Source organism: Megalops cyprinoides, chromosome 10 (assembly GCF_013368585.1).
Source record: "Megalops cyprinoides isolate fMegCyp1 chromosome 10, fMegCyp1.pri, whole genome shotgun sequence".
Classification (NCBI taxonomy): domain Eukaryota; kingdom Metazoa; phylum Chordata; class Actinopteri; order Elopiformes; family Megalopidae; genus Megalops; species Megalops cyprinoides.
The window spans coordinates 31705524-31724270 of NC_050592.1; the positions used below are offsets into that span (position 1 = coordinate 31705524).

Here is an 18747-nt window from a genome sequence, read left to right on the forward strand (position 1 = left end):
TGGAGCGTCCATCTGCTTCAGCTGTAGGTATGGCCTCCTTTCCCTGTGTGTGTGTGTGTGTGTGTGTGTGTGTGTGTGTGTGTGTGTGTGTGTGTGTGTGTGTGTGCGTGTGTGTGTGTGTTTTCATCTCTGCTTTGTTTAGTTCTAAAACATCGCCGGCGGGTCCAAACAGCAACAATGTCATTTGTGGACGTGACCTGTGCTGGGGAACAGACTGCAGTGCTGGGAGAGGTGGCGTCTCTCTGACGGAGGCCTGTTGTGCTGTGTTTCAGAGTCCAGGCCCCTGTCCCTGCCCATGAAGGTGATGCAGGCCGCCCCGGAGCCTTGGGTGTCGTCCGAGGAGCGCATGAAGGAGCTCATCGCCAGGGTGTGGGACGCCGTCAAACGCCTCACCCTGCAGGTACCGTCGCCGGCCGCCGTTTCACCCGCACTCCGCGCGGGAGCTCGGTTTGCGATCGGGCTTCCTCTCGCTTTCTCTCCGCTGACAGCCTCACAGCGGCAGGGCGCCGTTAAAAATGGCCTCATGCCTCTGACCGGCCCCGCCCGCCCCCGCCCGACGCCTCTCGCGACACCCCGACAGCTGAGCCCACGCCGCTGCAAGGAGCCGCTGACAGTCGGAGAGGCCCGGGTTCCTCTGATGCAGCGCTCGCTCGGCGCGGCGAGAACGGCGTGTTCGTGCTGGAAGAATCCCTCGGCGGCTGCTCCCCCCTCCCCCTCCCCAGAGTTCCGGGACCACACCATGTAGCGGCAATTAGGAGACCGCGTCCCGATGACATGTCAATGGAAGCGGACCAAACCGACAGCTGGTATTAAAGGACTGGAGATCCCAAACAAAGCTAGTCCATTTATTTTAGTGCGGTGTAAACAGAATACCTAATGGCTCGCACTCCGGCTACACATGTGCCCAATTTCTCATGGGGGATTCCACCCCCACCCCCAACACCCCGTCTTTTTTGGAAAAGGGACATGAAAATTTATTATTGTATGGCTGCTGAATCCACTTAGGCAGAGGTGGCTGTTGGAGGACGGGGGTGTGTGAGGGGAGGGGGATTGTGTAAACTGTGAGAGGAATCCTTCCGTGACTCTCGCCTCGCAATATCCTGCCGGCAGGCGTCTGCTGCTCAGGGAGTGCCGGATCGATCGTTCACCTCGTCTTTCTCCCCGTCCGGCGCTCGCCTCTTGGAGTCTCTGCCGTTCGGTGTTCTGAAATGAGGAAACGTGTGAGCCGGGCGTGAGGCGCTCTCCCGGCCCGCTTGGACAGGCCCACGGACCCTTAATGCCGAAACCATACGAGGGGGAGTGAAGAAAAATGGGTCAATTTACGCCGGCTTGAGAGCAACCGTGTGAGGGAAATGGCCCTTTCGTTGCGATGAAACGGCAGTTCGTCAACTCAGAGGCTTCTCGTGAAAGCGAGAGGTCTAATCTCTTTCCCACATTCTGCCACCGCCACCGGGGGAACGCAAGCGAGGAAACGCGTGCTGTCCAAGCGATATAAAGATATAAAAAGAAGTGCAATAATGCAGTCATTTGGTGCATTTTGAGAGGCTGTGGCCAATCAGGTTTGGCGAATATTTTAAAAAAAAAAAGAGGCAACAGGGAAGAGCGGTGTTTTAAAGTGCCAGCTGGTTACACGCTTGTGCGGAGGTGGTGTAATTGCAGTAGTCACTTCAATTTACGGCTGAAGGCCGGCCTCAACGGCGGGCCCTGACCTCAGCGGTGGGCACCAGCCTCACCCCCATGTGGGCACGGCCCCTGGAGTACCGCCCCCGCCCCCTCGCCCCCGCCTCCAAACGGGACACCCACATTCACCAGCCTTGACATAATCAGAAGTGAGTAGGAGGTGATTCTATTTCAGGAATTTGCAATAATTCCTTCTATTTAACACATGAATGTGTTCAGCGCTGGCAGAGGTGCACGTTGCTACCAAAACTGAAATGGGATCCCTGAAACAGAAAGGATGTTGCCATGGAAAAATGAAGTAACGCTGGCCTGCAGCTGCCACGCATTAATGAATAGGATATTTTTTTTAAAAGATCATTTGTGTTTGGTGTGGCTCGGAGGGACCCGGCCAGATGGTTTCCATGAACAGGATCTGACCCCCGGCTGGAGCTGCTCTTACAGGCAGATTACTTCATTCTCTCTTTCTCTCTGCTCTCTCTCCCCCCCCCCCCCCCCCCCCCACCTTTGTTAGATCTCCGAATTGTCACAAGATTTACAATTGCAGCTTTCATTTCGGCCACGTAAATCACAGAGGTTTCCCAGAAAATTAATGAATTAATATATTGCATGGACATAAATGATTATTACTGCAGTGAAATTGGTAGGGAATGCTTTTTCGAAGTTTTTGTTTGGTGGGTATGGTGCAAGCTGCAAATGACTCAGGTCGAAGGCACTGCCCCCCTCCCCCCTCATTTAAAAGCAAACAAAACAATCCTCTTACATTACTAGATGTAAATTGCAATATTGACTCCGGAGCTTACAGTGCTTCTCAGCTACCATCTTGTATAACGTTAGCATTAGCATAGCATTAGCCCGACAGCTCACCTTGTCTGGTGCAGGGCCAGAATTCTCAGTTACACAAGTACCAAAAACCACAGCGAGCAGAGTACACAAAGGTAGCTCAGCTTCCTCCTGACAGAAATCGGAAATGACACGGCTGTTTATGTAAAGGCCCACAGAAAGACACTCTTTGATACTGCGGCTCCGGTGTTTTCTGCGCAGAGGGGCGATAGGTCCGGGAGAGGGGGTTTCACGGAGCATAAAGCAGGGGTAACACTCGGAGGACTCTCGCTGAACCCTGCGCGCCTCTCACGGAGGAATGGATGTCAAATCCCAAATTCATTGAGAAAACATTCCCTCCCGATGACGTATGGGGGGCTCTCTGGTAGCGCCCGGGTCTAAATCGAGACCCAGAAGTGTAACGGTAGATATGTCATTAGCCGCGTGCCCGAAAGGAGCTCCAGGGGAAGGTTGCGGTGTGGCCTGAGAGGCCTCTGCCTTCAACCGCCACATACCGGTGGCCTTACAGAGCCCGGCCGATGACCTCCCTTGGCTGTGATGGAAGAGCGTGCAGGCGGGGCCGTCCTATAAGCGTAATGAGCGGTGCAGAGAGCCGGGAGGCCTGGAGCACCCGAACGCCTGGCCACCCCCTTCTGCAGCCATGCGGTGTTCTGCGCAGAGAGCCCTGTGGAAGCCCAAAGGCCGATCTTGGGTCAATAAACCCGCGATCAAAGCCGCAATTAAGTCGCCGTGGTAACGCAAACAGCCCGGCCAGCAGAAACAAACAAGAAAAGCCTTGGTGTCAGGAGGCGTTTATTTTTTCAGATTTCCACCTCGGCCGCGGGGGCCGGGCGAGGGCTTGTCAGCTTCTGTAAGCAGCCGGGGTCAGAATGCGGGACCGAGAGGAGGGGGGCACGGAGGGGTGTGGGGGGTGCAGGGGGGCGGGGTACAGATGTGTTTGCCAGGCCTTTCACTTATTTAAGGTATGACTGGATTCCAGGGCCCCAGTGCTGATGAGGCACTTACCTTAATGCCGCCTCGTAAACCTTCCTGCTAACACGGGCTGCCCCCCACTCCCCATCTCCAACCCTTTCTCTCGCTGACCGAAACTCACGTTCTTAACCCCCCTTTTCAAAGGTGACCCCTTTTTAGGGGGAACCCTGAGAGCCAGTCTGCACCGATCCTCGTCTCTAGCTGACCCTGGGGCTTTCTCTCTTTCCTGGGGGCGGTTTGCGCTCTTCGCGCCCGTGTGGAGGGGGACGGGCCCGTGCGCAGGCTGCCCGGGGGGGTCATGTTCAGGGAGAGTATCGGATTGTGAAAACAAAAGGATGTGTTGGGCCGCGCGGAGCCCCTCCAGCACGCTCTCCCCGGGCCGCCGCCGCAAGTGTTTTCACCTGGGATCCTGGCGGGGTGGTTCTCATTTCCTCCCCCTATCGCAGGCCCACTTCCCGTGTCTCATTACTCACTGATAGTTTCCTTTTGTGCTGCGAGGCTCCTGAGGAAAGTGCTATCTCTGCAAGAGGCGCCGCGGCCTTTTCAATTAGCCAATATAGGAGTACAGTAGACTGCGCCTTCTGCCCGACTTAGTTCAAATTTGTCACTTACTGTCTTCGACAGTGTTATTGAAAGTGTTGCCCCCCTGTGGTTTTGCTGGTTGTTTCTCAGAGGCATCATTAGCTAGGTGGTTGTTTGCTGTGAGATGTGTATGCATTGTTGGTCGATGTGGCATTTAACCCAATACCCCGATTTATGTCGAAATGTTTTGTGTTTTTGGTAAAGGAACTTTTTCACAGAGGGACTGAATGTGCGTAAGGTCGGGCAGGATGGCTTTGCATTTCTCTGCGCCGGGCCTGATGGGATTAGTGCTGGCTGTGATGCTGATGCTGTTGGCTCAGTGACGCGTCCCCCAGGCTCTGTCAGAGCTCAGCACTCTGTCCCCATGTGGGGTGTCCGTGTGCTGCTGGACACGCTGCTTTCTTTCTGAGAATCCAGAGATGTGTGTCATAGGCAGGGGGTTAATGGCACTACAGGGGAGAAAAGGGCCGCAACCCAGGCAGTGAAAGAGCACTTGCAAATAAGCCACTTTTGAACAGGACCTTCAGCTGCAGTTAGGCATACGTGCATGCAGGCACTCACACACACACACACACACACACACACACGCACACACACACACAAATAAACATGCACATACATGCAAACATTCACACATTCACACACACATATACACACATACGCACACATACGCTTACATACGTAAGCACGCAGATGTGCCCATCAGTGACCCCCACACAGCCCGGGGGTCGGGTCAGAGGGCGCCGTCTCCGCTCCTCAGCGTAAACAGCACAGCCCGCCAGTGGGCCATAGCGGGCCTCCCACACGGGCCCCCAGCACGGGCGGCCTGGCCGTCACGCCTCCGCCCGAACTAAACCAACACGCAGCCGCGGTCTGCCGAGCGCCGTGCTTCTGCAGGTGGCCCCCCCCCCCCTTCAGAGACCCCCATGCGCAGGAGGATATTAAAAAGAAAGGGGGTCTCACAGCACTTGTTTGAAGAAGACGGGAGGGATGTTAATTCAGGTGTCCTGGCTGCGCTCCAGCAGGAGTTTTTCTTCCTTTTCCTTTCTTTCCCCTCTCACTCTCAGCTGCAGACCAGCCCTTTTTCTCCCCGCCGATCGATGACGGACGCCTGCACAATCATGGCTGTGGAGCGCGGTCCCTTTGTATGCGTCGGCATGCTCAGAGTCAGGGGGAGACCGGGGGAGTTTCACTCACATCTCCCTGCAGAACCGCCGAGGTCATTAATCGCGTCCGGGCCGATTCGCCGATGGCGTTCCTCAAAGCTCCCGGCTCTGCCCGGGTCCCCTCTGTCCGCTTCCCCTCCAATTTGTCACTGAGTAACTAAAGCGCTGAGTGGGGCCCCAGCATTGATACTAACGGTTTGTTATGCGGAGGGATTTGGTTTCACTTTGACAGGATGTGAGGTAATCCGAGATGAAAAATGACCCTCCCTTCCCGCACAGAATGCGCAAACGATGCTTAAAACCAAATAAGTGTACAAACACCCAGCCTGTTTTATGTGCTATTTATTCTACACGGGTTATTTACAGCACAAAACAGGGTCTTTTTTTCCTGTGAAGGATAGTTCAGCTTATAAATGAACCCCAGCGGGGGGGAACATTTGTGTAAATGATATTCCGTATTATAACTGCTTGACTTGCTTTCAGTGGTTATTTGTGCTTGGGAACCAAAGTGGCCTTGCTGGTCGCAAAAGAGCCAGGTTTCCATGAGCGCATCGTGGTCGAAAATAGTCCACTTCTGGATAAAAATATAATTGCATCTCAGGCGTTTTGGGCAAAAAAAACAGCACAGTCCAGTCGCACAGCCCCAGCTGTGAGAGAAACTGAGTTGACCTCATAACAGAGAGGTCAGCTCACCTGGATTAACCCTCATAGTGGGATGGAATAAAACCCAGACCCTCATCAGCTGAAAAGGGCCATTCAAAGGGGCTGGAGTTAAATGCATGACACCGGTATTAGCTAAGACGATACTTCAAAGGTCACCCCAGAACCGACTCTGAGGCTAATTCTGCGTGGCGTAGTCATAAGGAGCAGGACTCTTAGCCAAAAGGTCACTGGTTCGATTCCCCCACTGCTGCTGTACCCTTGGGCAAGGCACTTAACCCACAGTTGCTTCAGTAAATATCCAGCTGTGTAAATGGATAAAATCGTAAGTCAGTCTGGATAAGAGAGCCTGCTAAATGACAGAAATGTAATGAAACATAATTCTGTTGAACACGCAGATTTTCCATGGGTGTTATACGGACGGAGGACACTGCCCAGGTCTTTGGAGAGAGCACTTTAACATGTCAGTTTAACGTGCGCCCCCCCCCCCCTAGCCCTGACCGTCACCCCGAGGCTGAACTCGAACCGCCCGCAGGCCGTAAAAACACACATTTTCCACAGTGAATCAAAGCAGTGTGACTACTGGACGGGACGAGCCCGGAGCGGGATGAGAGGGGGAGCGTCAGCAGTTTTGGCAGAGCCCCCTGCGTCAGCGCGGCCGTGAGGTGCGGGCTTCAAAGGCTGGCGAGGGCGCTCCCCCTGGAGGCTGGGGGGGGGGCTAGCTTGGTGACTCACTCTGAGGGAAGATACGGGGGGTCCCAGCCAAGCCTGCTGCCCGAGAGAGACTGGGAAGCTGCTGCTGTAGGCCGCTCGCAGTCGGGATGGGTCTGGAGTAGCCCCCTCTCAGAGAGTTTGAGGGAGAAACATTCAGAGCCCACCTGTTTGTTAGGCCTCATCCCATTGCATGATTCAGACTGGAGCTGAAGTCCTCGAAGGGGAGGCTGTAGTCAGTTTTGCGAAAAAGAGATTTGACTATGACTAAAACAAACATCTTGTGGAAACACACACCCGTATGTTACAACCCCCTTCACCCCAATCCTGAACTCCCCCACGCCCACGAAAATAAATATTGCTCTGTTCTTGATTCAGCTGCTCTCAGCAGAGATGGACACATGCACGCTTACGACCGTGAATGATTGTGTTTTCTGATAGCTTTTCTGCTCTGTAAATCAAGCTCATGTTTATGGTCAGAAGAAAAGGCTTACAGTGTAGAGTGAGGGGAACACAGGGTGACATATGGATTCCCATTCAGAGCGCCGTCTCTTCTGATTCCACAGTCAGTTTGCAGTGGACTTAATCTTAATCTGATGCTCTTAAAAGAAAAAAAAACTGAATGATTTAGTCAGTTTCATATTTATAAAGATGGCATCTCTGTCATCTGTCAGCGGGGTTTTAATGCCTCTCAGTGGGGAAGCCGCAGTCCCGTCCAGGATTGCGGTTATTTGTTAGGTGTTTCCGTTTTAGCCTGTTTTGTGGAGGGTTTATGCGCCAGAAGATGTCTTGTTGCCGCAGATAGAGAGTCCCAGAAACAGGAACTGTCCGTTCCGCGCGGGGTCCTCCGGGACGAGGCTGGGGCCAGAAGTTTCCCTGCCTGTCTCTCCGGTGACGGGAATCTCTCCAGCGCGACTGTTTGTCTTCCCCTCGTCCCTGGAGCTGCGCTGACCTCAGCGCTGGCCGGGGGAGGCCGAGGACAGGGCAGCCCGCTGGCGGTGTCACCGGCTGCCGCTCATTCCTGCGCGGCCACGCAGATCAGCCAGTTGAGCTGGCCGCGGTCGGCCGCGGGTCGCGGTGGGGCAGCGGGTTGCATCAGAGGAGGGAACAGCATACGGGGATTCTGCTGTCTGGGCTGTTAGTGATATTTAAAACCAACAGTACGAGTCGGGTGGGGGGGTCAGATATGAGGAACATGAACCCGAGTCTCACAGAAACCTGTGCAGAATTGTTGAAGAATAGTTGTTACACACGATCTTTATAAAAAACATAAAAAAACAACTTCCTGTGTTGAGATTTTATATATGCGTTTAGATTTCGGAATCTGCAGGGAGAGCGCTGGTGGTGTAACCGTGGCGTGGGTCACAGGCCTGCATTGCGGTGTTGAACCCGGGGCTTCGTGCGTACACCTGCTTTAAAGCTTAACCTCTTACAGATTCGGAGCAGACCGTACAGAGGCGGCGGCTTTTGGTGCGTGCCGCCCTGTAAGACCCGAAAGCTGTACGAGCCAGCGCGTGAAGCTGTTCCGATTTCAAAAGCCGCTTTGAAGAGTAATGAGAAGAGGAAGCGGCGTGAGACGGTCGTGTAATGGTATATCCCGCCCCAACCCCTCCTTACCCTGGGCCCCCGCTGCGAAAGCCAGGCTGTGCGGGCCGACGGGGTCCGATGAAGGGTCACCTTGTTCGGCTCTCCCCTCGTTCGGCTCTCCCCTCGTTCGGCTCCCCCCCTTCGTTTGGTTCCCCCCCCTCGTTCCGCTCCCCCCACGTTCGGCTCCCCCCTCGTTCGGCTCCCCCCTCGTTCCGCTCCCCCCTCGTTCCGCTCTCCCCTCGTTCCGCTCCCCCCACGTTCGGCTCTCCCCTCGTTCGGCTCCCCCCTCGTTCCGCTCCCCCCACGTTCGGCTCCCCCCTCGTTCCGCTCTCCCCTCGTTCCGCTCTCCCCTCGTTCCGCTCCCCCCTCGTTCCGCTCCCCCCTCGTTCCGCTCTCCCCTCGTTCCGCTCCCCCCTCGTTCCGCTCTCCCCTCGTTCCGCTCCCCCCACGTTCAGCTCTCCCCTCGTTCGGCTCCCCCCTCGTTCCGCTCCCCCCACGTTCGGCTCCCCCCTCGTTCCGCTCTCCCCTCGTTCCGCTCTCCCCTCGTTCGGCTCCCCCCTCGTTCGGCTCCCCCCACGTTCAGCTCTCCCCTTGTTCGCCCCGCCCCCCCCCCCTCGTTCGGCTCCCCCCTCGTTCCGCTCTCCCCTCGTTCCGCCCCCCCCTCGTTCGGCTCTCCCCTCGTTCCGCCCCCCCCCTCGTTCGGCTCCCCCCTCGTTCGGCTCCCCCCTCGTTCGGCTCCCCCCATGTTCCGCTCTCCCCTTGTTCCTCCCGGGAATCCGGGCTCCTCAACACCACCACGCCCCGCTGTGTCCCAGCGCACCACCTGCTCTCCGCTCTCTCTTATGAAGTGTGTGTTAATAAGTACACACAGATGACCGCAGCACCTTCAGGCGTGATAAAAGCAATGCGTAGCACCTGAGCTGTTGGCCATATTTCCAGACACCTGCTGGAACCTATGCAGTTCTCCTCTTTAGCAGAATGCCTTTATAACTTCTGTCTAGTGTCTCCCACAGTACTTCCTGAGTAAGGATTATTTGTTGAATCAGCACAGGGGTAGATGCAAGGCAACCCCAGCGATGGTTGTGGTTTTAGTTAATTTTATTGTTCATTAATTTTTTCAGTCATTATACTTGGCTTCTGTTACCTAGTCAGATTGCACAAGTAAACTTGTAGGGCTTGAATAGTGTTATGCTCACACTTACTGGTCCGGGAGTGTTGTCGGCCTGGTCGCATGCTGTTCCTCATTTAACTTGGATACACTTGGATGCATTGCGCTGGAAGTCGCTTTGAATAAAAGCGTCTGTTAAATGCACGTAATGTAAGTAGTTACGCTAAATTCGTACAGGTGAGGTGTGTGCTGGAGCTCCTCTGCCTGCATACGCTCGCCCGCATCAGTTAAGCGTAAAAATGAATCCGGCTATGTGACGAGGAGCTCTCCCACCGCAGGGAGATGGGTAGGGGTATGGGCGTGGTCCTGCGCGGGGGGGGGGGGGCAGGGATGTTCCTCATGGTTCCTCTCCCTTCTTCCAGCTGGAGCTGCAGTCGTGCTGCGTGTTCCTCCCCAACGACAGCCTGCCGTCGCCCAGCACCATCGTCTGCGGGGACATCCCAGGGACCGTGCGCAGCTGGTACCACAACCAGGCCAGCATGCCGGGGACGCTGGTGGTCTGCCTGCCCCAGGTCAGCGTCCTGAGCGCCGGGCACAAGTACATGGAGCCCCTGCAGGAGATCCCCTTCGTGGTGTCCAGGCCCATCCTGGAGGAGGGTACGTAGCTCACGGGAGGGCCCCCCAACCAGTCACCCGATCACGGTGTTGAATATTCACCTCAGACTGCACTCCCTCATCCCCAGCCACAGAGTGCCACGCTAACTTACATTTATTATATCATTATATCATAATATATTAGTTATATTATTTCACCACGTTTTTATCATATTATTACACGTCTGGTCTGAAAAGTACAGTACACCCCCAAGTCATACATCTGCAAGACTCATTTTTAGTCATTCAAGTTATAAATCTGGGAGACTGTTTTTTATCATCAGTAGCGGTGGTTCTTAAACTGTGGGTCAGGACCTAATATGAGTCCTCTCACAGTGCAGGATCAGTGGTTGGGCCCAATAAAAAGAGCAATTATTACCATCGCCACTGTGCGCCTGTAAAAGTGTATCGATGCTCGAAATCCATTTTGGCCTTTCCAAATCACCTAATCTATTCCGCAGTCTGAGTAGAAGATATGTATAAACAGTGTAGAATTGAACAAGCAGTTCTCTCACAACATAGAAAGTTGCAAAAGGTAACTATTCATTTCAGTCAAATAAGAGCGGTCTGAAGACTGTAATTTTTTTTTTAGGATATTTAATCTGTTTAGATGAAAATGATATCCTTTTGTTCCCCAATGTCTAGTTTACTTTTGCACTGTCTGAGGGGTCATGAGGGGGCACTGAGGTTTTTATTGGGTCCCAGAGTTCCAGGACCACTGCTCAGAAGCAGTCTGGCACCTGTGTCAGAGAACAAGAATCTGTTTTCCCCTCCTCCGCGGAAACTTCACAGTTTGACAAAGCCGGATCGGATTGGCCAGATGCACCTGGTATCAACACTGACATAATCATCCCTTGTCCTGTAAAAACTTCTCACCCAAAAAAATCAGAGAGGCGCCCCTTTTTCCCAAGCCACTGGTGACATCAGAATTGGACATGCAAATGAGAAAAGTAAAAACAGTTACGTCAGGCGCCTGTCAGCGTGGCAGTAAAAATTAACAGCCCGTGCTCTCTGTAATCCGGCCCCCTCCTTTGAAAGCCTCTTCATCTCTCACGTTAAATGCGGCGGATCAAAGCAATGCAGACGGCGCGGGCAGCTCAGCCCTTCATGCCTGTGAGAATGAGAGAGTTCCCCGCCACGGCGGACCCCAGGTTTTTAAAAGCCGGGGAGTTTTAATGCAGGGGAAGCTGTACCGGTGCGGACCTGCTGCAGCTCAGCCAGGGCCTCAAAGGGCTCCTTTCATTGCTGCTAGGAGCGGGGGGTAAACCTAGTACCCCCACGAGATTTTAAACCCCCCCCCAGAAGCTCACCTCGCCCTTTTGAAAAAAAGAACTTTTTCCATACCTGACGCTGTCGTTGTGCGTAATGTTTTGGCCTTTTGAGATTAGGTCCTGTGTTTTGAGAGTTTGGCTGGCACACGGTTCGCTGTGAAAAAAGGCTTTGTAAAGATGGATTACAGAGTCCGCTGGAGCTGTTCTCTGTCATGTGTAGTTTGCACTTATCATTGCACATGTGCAGGTATATCATATCACATCCTGAAAGACACACCCAAGCACACACAGAAGATTAAGCACAGGTTTATAAATACTTGGTACGGTATGTCCAGCGAAGTGCTTTCGCTGGGTTTTCGCTTTACCTCGTAGACCATCCCAGGTGTTTGAATGTAAATGACCCTTTTCACACGCAGGCGACGCCTTCCCCTGGACAGTGAACCTGAGCCAGTTCAGCGTCTACACCCTCCTGGGGCAGCAGCGGTCCCTCAGCCTGCTGGAGCCAATGGGCTGCACCTCCACGCTGGCTGTCACCACCCACAAGCTGCAGGGGGCGGGGCCTGAGGGCAGACACGCCTTCATCGTCTGCCTGCACGTGGACCTGGAGCCACTGCACCTCAAGTGCTCCAACCCGCAGGTCAGTGCATGTCACTGCAGCACCCAATCACAGTAAACAGTACTGTGCTCGGAATGCATACAGTGTCTGATGTTGTTTCATGCCCTTGTGGGGACTGTGTGAGTGTGCAGTCATCCCCCCCATAAGCACCCATTGTGTCCTCTTTACCATTGGTCCTGCCATGTGTTTTTTATCTGACCAGTCAAATCCCTGGTTATGTCAGCAGCAGTAGTGTCCATTAAAACCATATAGCGATGCACTCTGAACCTGTCTGGTTCTCACTGGTAGCGTACCAGTGTCCTGATGTTACCACGATACGAGGCGTTTACGGTGGGCAACGGCTTCAGGACAGCGCAGGAATGTCCTGTAAAAGCCTCCATAAATTCCTGTCTTACATAATCTCGCCACCTTGCGCTCTCCCGCCAGCCGGTCTCTCCATCGCAGCCTTCGGAGATGGAGGGCAGGAGCCGGGCCCCTCTTTGATGTGATCTCGAATGTTCTCCCTCTCCCTCTCTCTGAGCTCCTCTCAAAGTGCCCTGGCCGCGGCTTAAGACGCACGTTTGGCTAATGCGCGGGAATGAGTTGCAGGTGTGCGGCTCGTTCGTGTGACTCAGGGTTGCCTGGCAGTGGTGTCGCCCCCAACCACGCACGCAGGAGTCACCCTCCACCCCCACCCCCACCCCCCCTCAGTGGAATAATGACCAAAACCGGGGGGTCAAGGAGCTGGTGACTTCTGCTTCCTGGATTTGTGTTTTTTCCGGCCTGAATTTCTCTCTGAACACGCTCGCACGTACAGCACAGCGGCGTTCAATTGAAAAAGCAGGAGAGCATTAGCAGACTCAGATTAATGGTGTTGGGCCTGGAAGAGGTGCAGTACTGCTGATCTGCTTAGCTGAAGGAGGACCGTTGAACTTTACAGCATGACCTCGTAGAGTCCTTTGCCTTTGTGAACCCAGTGGTACGACTGTCCCAGGGTGTCGCAGACATGTGTCTATGCCAGGGTACTGATGTTGTAACACTGACCCCCCCATCCCCCCCCCCCCCCCAGCCCGCACACGGCCTGCAGACTGTGCGGTGTTTGGTGCTGTGGGTTCCCCTCGTCCCCTTTGCCTCGCCTCGACCCCGAGCGGCTCTCGGAAAGAATGTGGGAGCGGGTCGGGAGGGGCGGGCGGCGGGGGCAGGCAGGCAAACGCCGGCCTCATTACATCAGAGCGCACGCATTTGCGCGACGGCAGCCGGCTGGAACGGACCGAGGCCCGCGGGCCGCTGCTCAGCAAACACGCCGAGCAGACGCTGGCACCCGTCCCCCCTGCGCACGCTGGCCTCAGCGGAGCCGCTCACACCGGGAGGGGGGCTAAGACCGGCTGCCCCAAACGCGACACCTGGCCGAGGCGCGTCCCACGTGGAAACTCTGAACGGGGCCCTGGCTGTGCCGAGCGCCACGCGGCGTCCTGTTTGTGCTCCGAGTTATGAGGGCGCGTGGCGCGGCTGCGCTCCCGTCTGACTCGCCGAGGCGGACACCACAGGGTCTGGCGCGTGCGCTTGTTTGCTTTGGTCCCTGAGAGGACATTCCAAGACTCATCCTTTTTTCTTCTTTCTCTCTTTTCCTCCCGTTCTCTTTTTCTTTGTTCAGAAGCCTAATGCGGTCCTTACACGTGCAGTGCAGTATGCACCCTTCTCCTTATGTGTACTTGGTGTGCTGATGGATCTCTTACGCAACGCACAGCACCTGGGCCATAACCAGCACATAGAGTACAGTCAGGGCAAATCTTTTGTGCCTTGTGCCTCTTACAGTTGCGAAAATGTGGAAAACGTCCAGTATTATATATTCCAGTATTATATATTCCAGTATATAATGGTACATTACGTTTGTATCTCACAAATTTTTTAGGCTTTTTAGGTTACCTCTCTCAGTGTGTGACATTTTAGCTACACCATGCTTTTGAGTGAAAACTCCGGAGGAACGGTGTCAGTGTGCTTCTGTGAGCTTCAGTTGGGCCATGTAGGTACTGCCCTTCAACCGCGCTGTCACTGTGGCCATCTCTGATGTCACTGTCATGTGGGGCCTAGTAGAGGCGGGGCGTCCTTCCTCTGCACGCGGTATTAGCACTGTGCTGTGGGCATCGACTGTGTTACCGTCATACAGAGAGTGTGGGGATCATAAGCAGAGATGCTTTCTGTTTGCCATGTCCTTCGTGTTTCACACAGGGAAGCAGAAGGAGGGGAAAGTCCTGCTGTCCACTGTTCTTTGTTTTCGTTCAGACTGAAGCAGGCCGTGGGCGTGACTCGCGCCTCTGCCCCGGGCCTCGGGCCTGGGAGCGCCTCTCTCCTCGCCGCCGGCCTCGGAAACCAGCCGCTAATTTTGAACAGAAGGCGGTTAAAGTAATGACGATTGGGCCATGCCGCAGCGCTGTAAGAAGTGCTGCCAAGGCGGAGAACAAAAGAGACCTCCCACCGCCTCGGGACCCCACAACCCCCCCCCCCCCCCCCAGCTGTGCGGGGAGAGCCGCGCGCTGCGCAAGGGGTACGACGGGGACACCCTCACTGGAACGAGGGATGGGGGAGAGATGGAAGAGAAGGAAGGGGGACATGGCATAGAGCAGGTTGTTTGGGAGTAGGAGACAGGTGGAGGGACAGTGGAAATGTGGGCTCGAAAGATGGAGAGGGCGGGAGAGACCTGGGGGGGTGAAGGAGGGGGTGTTCCCGTCACCCAGCAGAAGGGAGACCACCAGCCCTGTCCCCCGATTCCTGGCAACTGCCTCTGTCGCACGCAGCCAGAACACCCAAGGTGAACAGTCACAGCGCGCGACACGTGTGTGAAAGTCCCACTTTCTCCCCATTTTCATTTCAAAGACTTTTTAAACCCCCCCACCGTGTTCAAACGCACAGTGCCACAGGAACGCTCCCTGAGTTATTGCTCCCTCACTTTCCCAAGTGTTCTGCATTCCCCAATCATACACAGACCCCCAAGTCACCCAGCGGCAGAGGCAAGTTTTTAACCGGACTTCATAAAGCTGTCAGCTGACGGATGCCTCCTTTGGCGGGGCTGGATCGCAGAAACGTGCCGTGGAAGGGCGAGGTCGGAGCTTGTGTCCCCGTCCCCGTCCCCATCCCCGCCCCCCGCCCCGGTCAGCAGCATCCCGCTCCGAGCCACGGTGCTCTGCCAGGACGCTTCACCAGCAAATAAACAAGTCAGGGCAGTCAGGGGAACTCCTAAATAACGCTTCATTCCGCGCAAGTGTTGATGAATCATAAAATATAATGGCTGAAAACATACCTTTGTTTATGATGAGGGGCTGGTATGTTTTAAGTCTTCCAGTTTTCAATACTCCCATGTCATTGGATACTCAGTGAGGATGACATTTCGTCCTGAAAGTGACGTTCCCCATGTGGAATGACGGTGGCGGGTTTCTCACTCATCCTGCCTGGTGCTAGCAGGGGAACCAGAATAGTGACAAAGTGACCTCTCTTTCCTGCCACACAATGTGATCTGTGACAGGAGGGGAAACGGCACAGGAGGCAAACACGGGTGTTAGCAGGACTCTCAACAGCCTGTGGGATCTCATGGGCTGGCTGGCAGTCTTCAGGTTAAGCTGCTCAGCTGCAGACACTGGGATTGGTTAATGCATCTGTCTGGGGTATGGATGGAACTGTGTAATTGCGCTGTGTAATTAGTTCCTTAACATGAGATCTTATCAAAAGCTTTTTCCATAACATGCTTTTGACAGAGCGTCTGTGCAGCTGCGAATCCAGGGTCAGGTTAAGTACAACATTCAGGGGATGAATTATCGGTGTCCAAGTCAGGGTTTGAACCCGCAACCCTCCAAACTTCAGACCAGCTCCTCAACCACTGCACCACACTTTTGCCCGGACCAGCACCCTTCTGCTCCCATGGGTGTCCCACGCCCGCCCGCCCGCCCACCCTCAAAAACAGGGGCATCCCCCCTCCCACGGTGGGGACAGGTTGGGTATGGCACGCAGCTGAGGGCCCTCGGCGGGGCCGTGTTTGCGCTCTCTCCCTGGATGTGTTTGAAACGGCGCACAGTAATGCATTGTCCTGCTCTCCCCCTGATTTATGCTTATTTATGGAACAGTTGCGGGCCAAGCTGGATCCCGCTCCGTTTGCGGGACCCTTTCTGCTGCTGAAGCGCAGCGCCTGGGGAGCCCGAGAGCTTGGAGCGCAGGGGCGCTTTCACGTCCAGAAATTAGCTCACTGTAAAAGACTCCCCCGAAAATCCACTGCATAAATAAATACTACAAAGTCCTGGATTTATTATTTTCTTCATTTTTGTTTTTGCTTTATTGCATGTTTTTGAAGTTATGGCTCGTGCGAATTAGATATTATTTTTGTTTTTCGTGTTTTTTTTTGGGGGGGGGTTTGGCTCGTTCCAACCGAATAAATGGCAGACAAATGAGAACATTGAACCAAGAGCGCTTATTAATTTTTCATCTTCAAAGGGGAAGTAAGATTTACAGAAGGGAACAGAAGACACGTTGGGTGTCAGAGCATTGTGGGAAAGGGCCCCCCGTGGGCTCGTAAGGGGCTATCGGCGTCGGGGCTGTGGTAGAGTTCGTGCACAGAAAGCACACAGATCAGTATTCCCCCATCCTCTCCTCTCCTCTGGGCGCCATTTGCATTGCGTGGTGTCCTGTGCCCATAAACCTGCCAAGTCAGAACAAGCGAATTGGTCCTGAAGTCCTGACTAATGACAGAAATCCGCGAGAACGCGCAAAGCAGTTGTTCTGAAGTAAGGCGTGGTGTGGTTTTTTGCGTTGTTGTTGTCTTTGGTCTGATCTGAAGTAACTCTGAAAACAGAGAGGATGGTTGTGTATGTGGGGGAGTTGGGTGTGTGTTTGTGAGTGTGTGTGTGTGTCGGCTGTGTGGGTGTGGGTGTTTGTGTTTGTAATTGGGGGAATGTTATGCTGGGTGTGTGCATGGGGAGAATTTGTTTTTGTGCGTGCGTGTGTATGTGTGTGTGTGTTTACGCACATATGCATTTATAGGGGGGCTATGTGTGTGTGTGTGTTTGTGTGTGTGTGTGTTTCGCTGTGTGCCTATACACTTGTGTGTGTTCCCTGAGTCCGGCTTTATTCAGGACAGCGTGTCAGACACAGATGAAGGGGATGCAGACTCTTCCTCCTCCTCCTCCTCCTCCTCCTCCAGGTGCAGCTGCTGTACGAGCTCTTCCACAGCTGGAGCTCCACCTGGTCCCGCCTGCAGAGGAGGGGCTTCCTGAGGCAGACGTCCAGCTACCCCGAGCCGCCCGCGGGCGCCGCCCCGCCCTCGCCCGTCCGCAGCAGCGCGGGCACCGCGCCCCCCGACACCAGCACCTGCAGCCCCTCTGCCGACTTCGGCTCGCCCACCGAGGTCAGCCCCGAGCAGGGAGCGCGGACAGACAGAGAACACTGATACAAAACCCATGGCTGTGTTAAGTAGTCCTGTTTACGATGGGTTGGTTGTCTGGGTGATTTCGTTTTGTCTGGGGGTCCATCTGGCTCCTGATGGGGTTGTTGGTTTCATCAGTTTCACCTTGGTGTTCAAATCACTGCTACAAATGCCGATGGCAAAACGCACGCGTACACACACACACACCGTAAGTCTTCTCTCTGTATAGCAGCAGAGTGTGGAAGAGTGCTGTGGACTGGAGTCAGTGTTTATCCACTGCAGAAATCCAGGCCATCTCCTCACCCTTAAAGTGCATGCAGTGGGCACTTTGTGGCATGGACACTACTGTATAATTGCACTGTATAATTACTTCCTCAGCATGATGTCCTGTCTAGAGCTGGTTCCAGAACCTGCTTTGGACACAGCATCTGTGCAGCTGGAAATCCAGATTCAGGTCAAGTACTACATTCGGGGAATTCATGATCGGTGTGCTAGTAAAGGTTCAAGCCCTCAGTGACCACTTTAGGCCTTCTCTCTCTTGGGTAAAATCTGCTCACCCGTACCCTCAGGTGGAAAGATCTGATGGCTGAATATTTAGTGTTTACAAGGGCAGTGCATAAAACATGGACAGGAACAGTGCGCAAATGATGGGGGAATGCAGTCTGAGAGGACAGATCACACCGAAACTGAGCGCTGAGCACATGACAACCACTCCTCCTCCTCTTGCCAGTGGCTTGATGTGGCTCTTAGGAAGCAGTCTGATATGTTGGAGTATGTGGCATTAGCAATTCAAAGTTACCCAACCCCCCCCCCCCGGTGGGACGTAAGGGGGCGGGGCGGGGGCGGGGGCGGGGCCTGCAACATCACTGGCACTCCATCATTTCCAGAGCCCCAGAGCGGCGGGCTCTAAGGTAGTGCGCAGGCTGTGACAGCCCACTTGTCACTGTTTACCCAAGAGCAAACAGTGGTAGAAGTGTTTAGTCCTTGGGGAAGCCCGGTGATTGAACAAGAATGCAGGAGCTGTTTTGGTAAGTCTTGGGAGGGGGGGTGGGGGGTTAGGCACACCCCCTCCCCCGCCCCATCTTTTTGACACTGTCCAGCCTGCCTGCCCGCCCGCCTCCCTCTCTGTTTGGGTCTCTCTGATGAGCGAAGACAAACCCTCCAGAGAAAATAAACTAGGCTCCTCTGCGCGTTTAGAGGAATTAAGCTGTATACGTTAGGGCTTGGCGTGTGGAGGTGTGGGAAAATGACCGAGCTCAGGGGCCGCGGGGGCCCCCCGTGGCTGCTCTGGAACGTGGCGGGTCCCGCCCCCTGCATCTGGTCCTTAAGACCTCACCTTAGGGCAAGGGGTGAGGCGTGGCGAGATGCTCCCCCACCCCCTTCCCACCCCGCTCGCCGGATCAGTGTGATCGACTGCCCCCCCGTAGGGAATTGTTCCCGCGCTCGGTACCCATAGTGATTATGTGAACGTTTATCATCTGAAGAATTCTTGTCATCCGGGCTGCAGTTTTAAG

The 18747-nt window shown here is 54.5% G+C and overlaps 1 protein-coding gene across 3 annotated transcripts in view; it reads left to right on the top strand.

Moving 5' to 3' along the window:
* Nucleotides 1–18747, top strand: part of LOC118784006 (vacuolar protein sorting-associated protein 13B-like) — a 281109-nt gene that overhangs the window by 143603 nt on the left and 118759 nt on the right. For all 3 annotated transcript variants that reach the window (XM_036537972.1, XM_036537973.1, XM_036537971.1), the window contains exons 21-24: nucleotides 273–400; nucleotides 9729–9963; nucleotides 11648–11868; nucleotides 17012–17215. In XM_036537972.1, the coding sequence (XP_036393865.1) occupies nucleotides 273–400; nucleotides 9729–9963; nucleotides 11648–11868; nucleotides 17012–17215 (788 nt within the window). The remainder of the gene's footprint in view (nucleotides 1–272; nucleotides 401–9728; nucleotides 9964–11647; nucleotides 11869–17011; nucleotides 17216–18747) is intronic.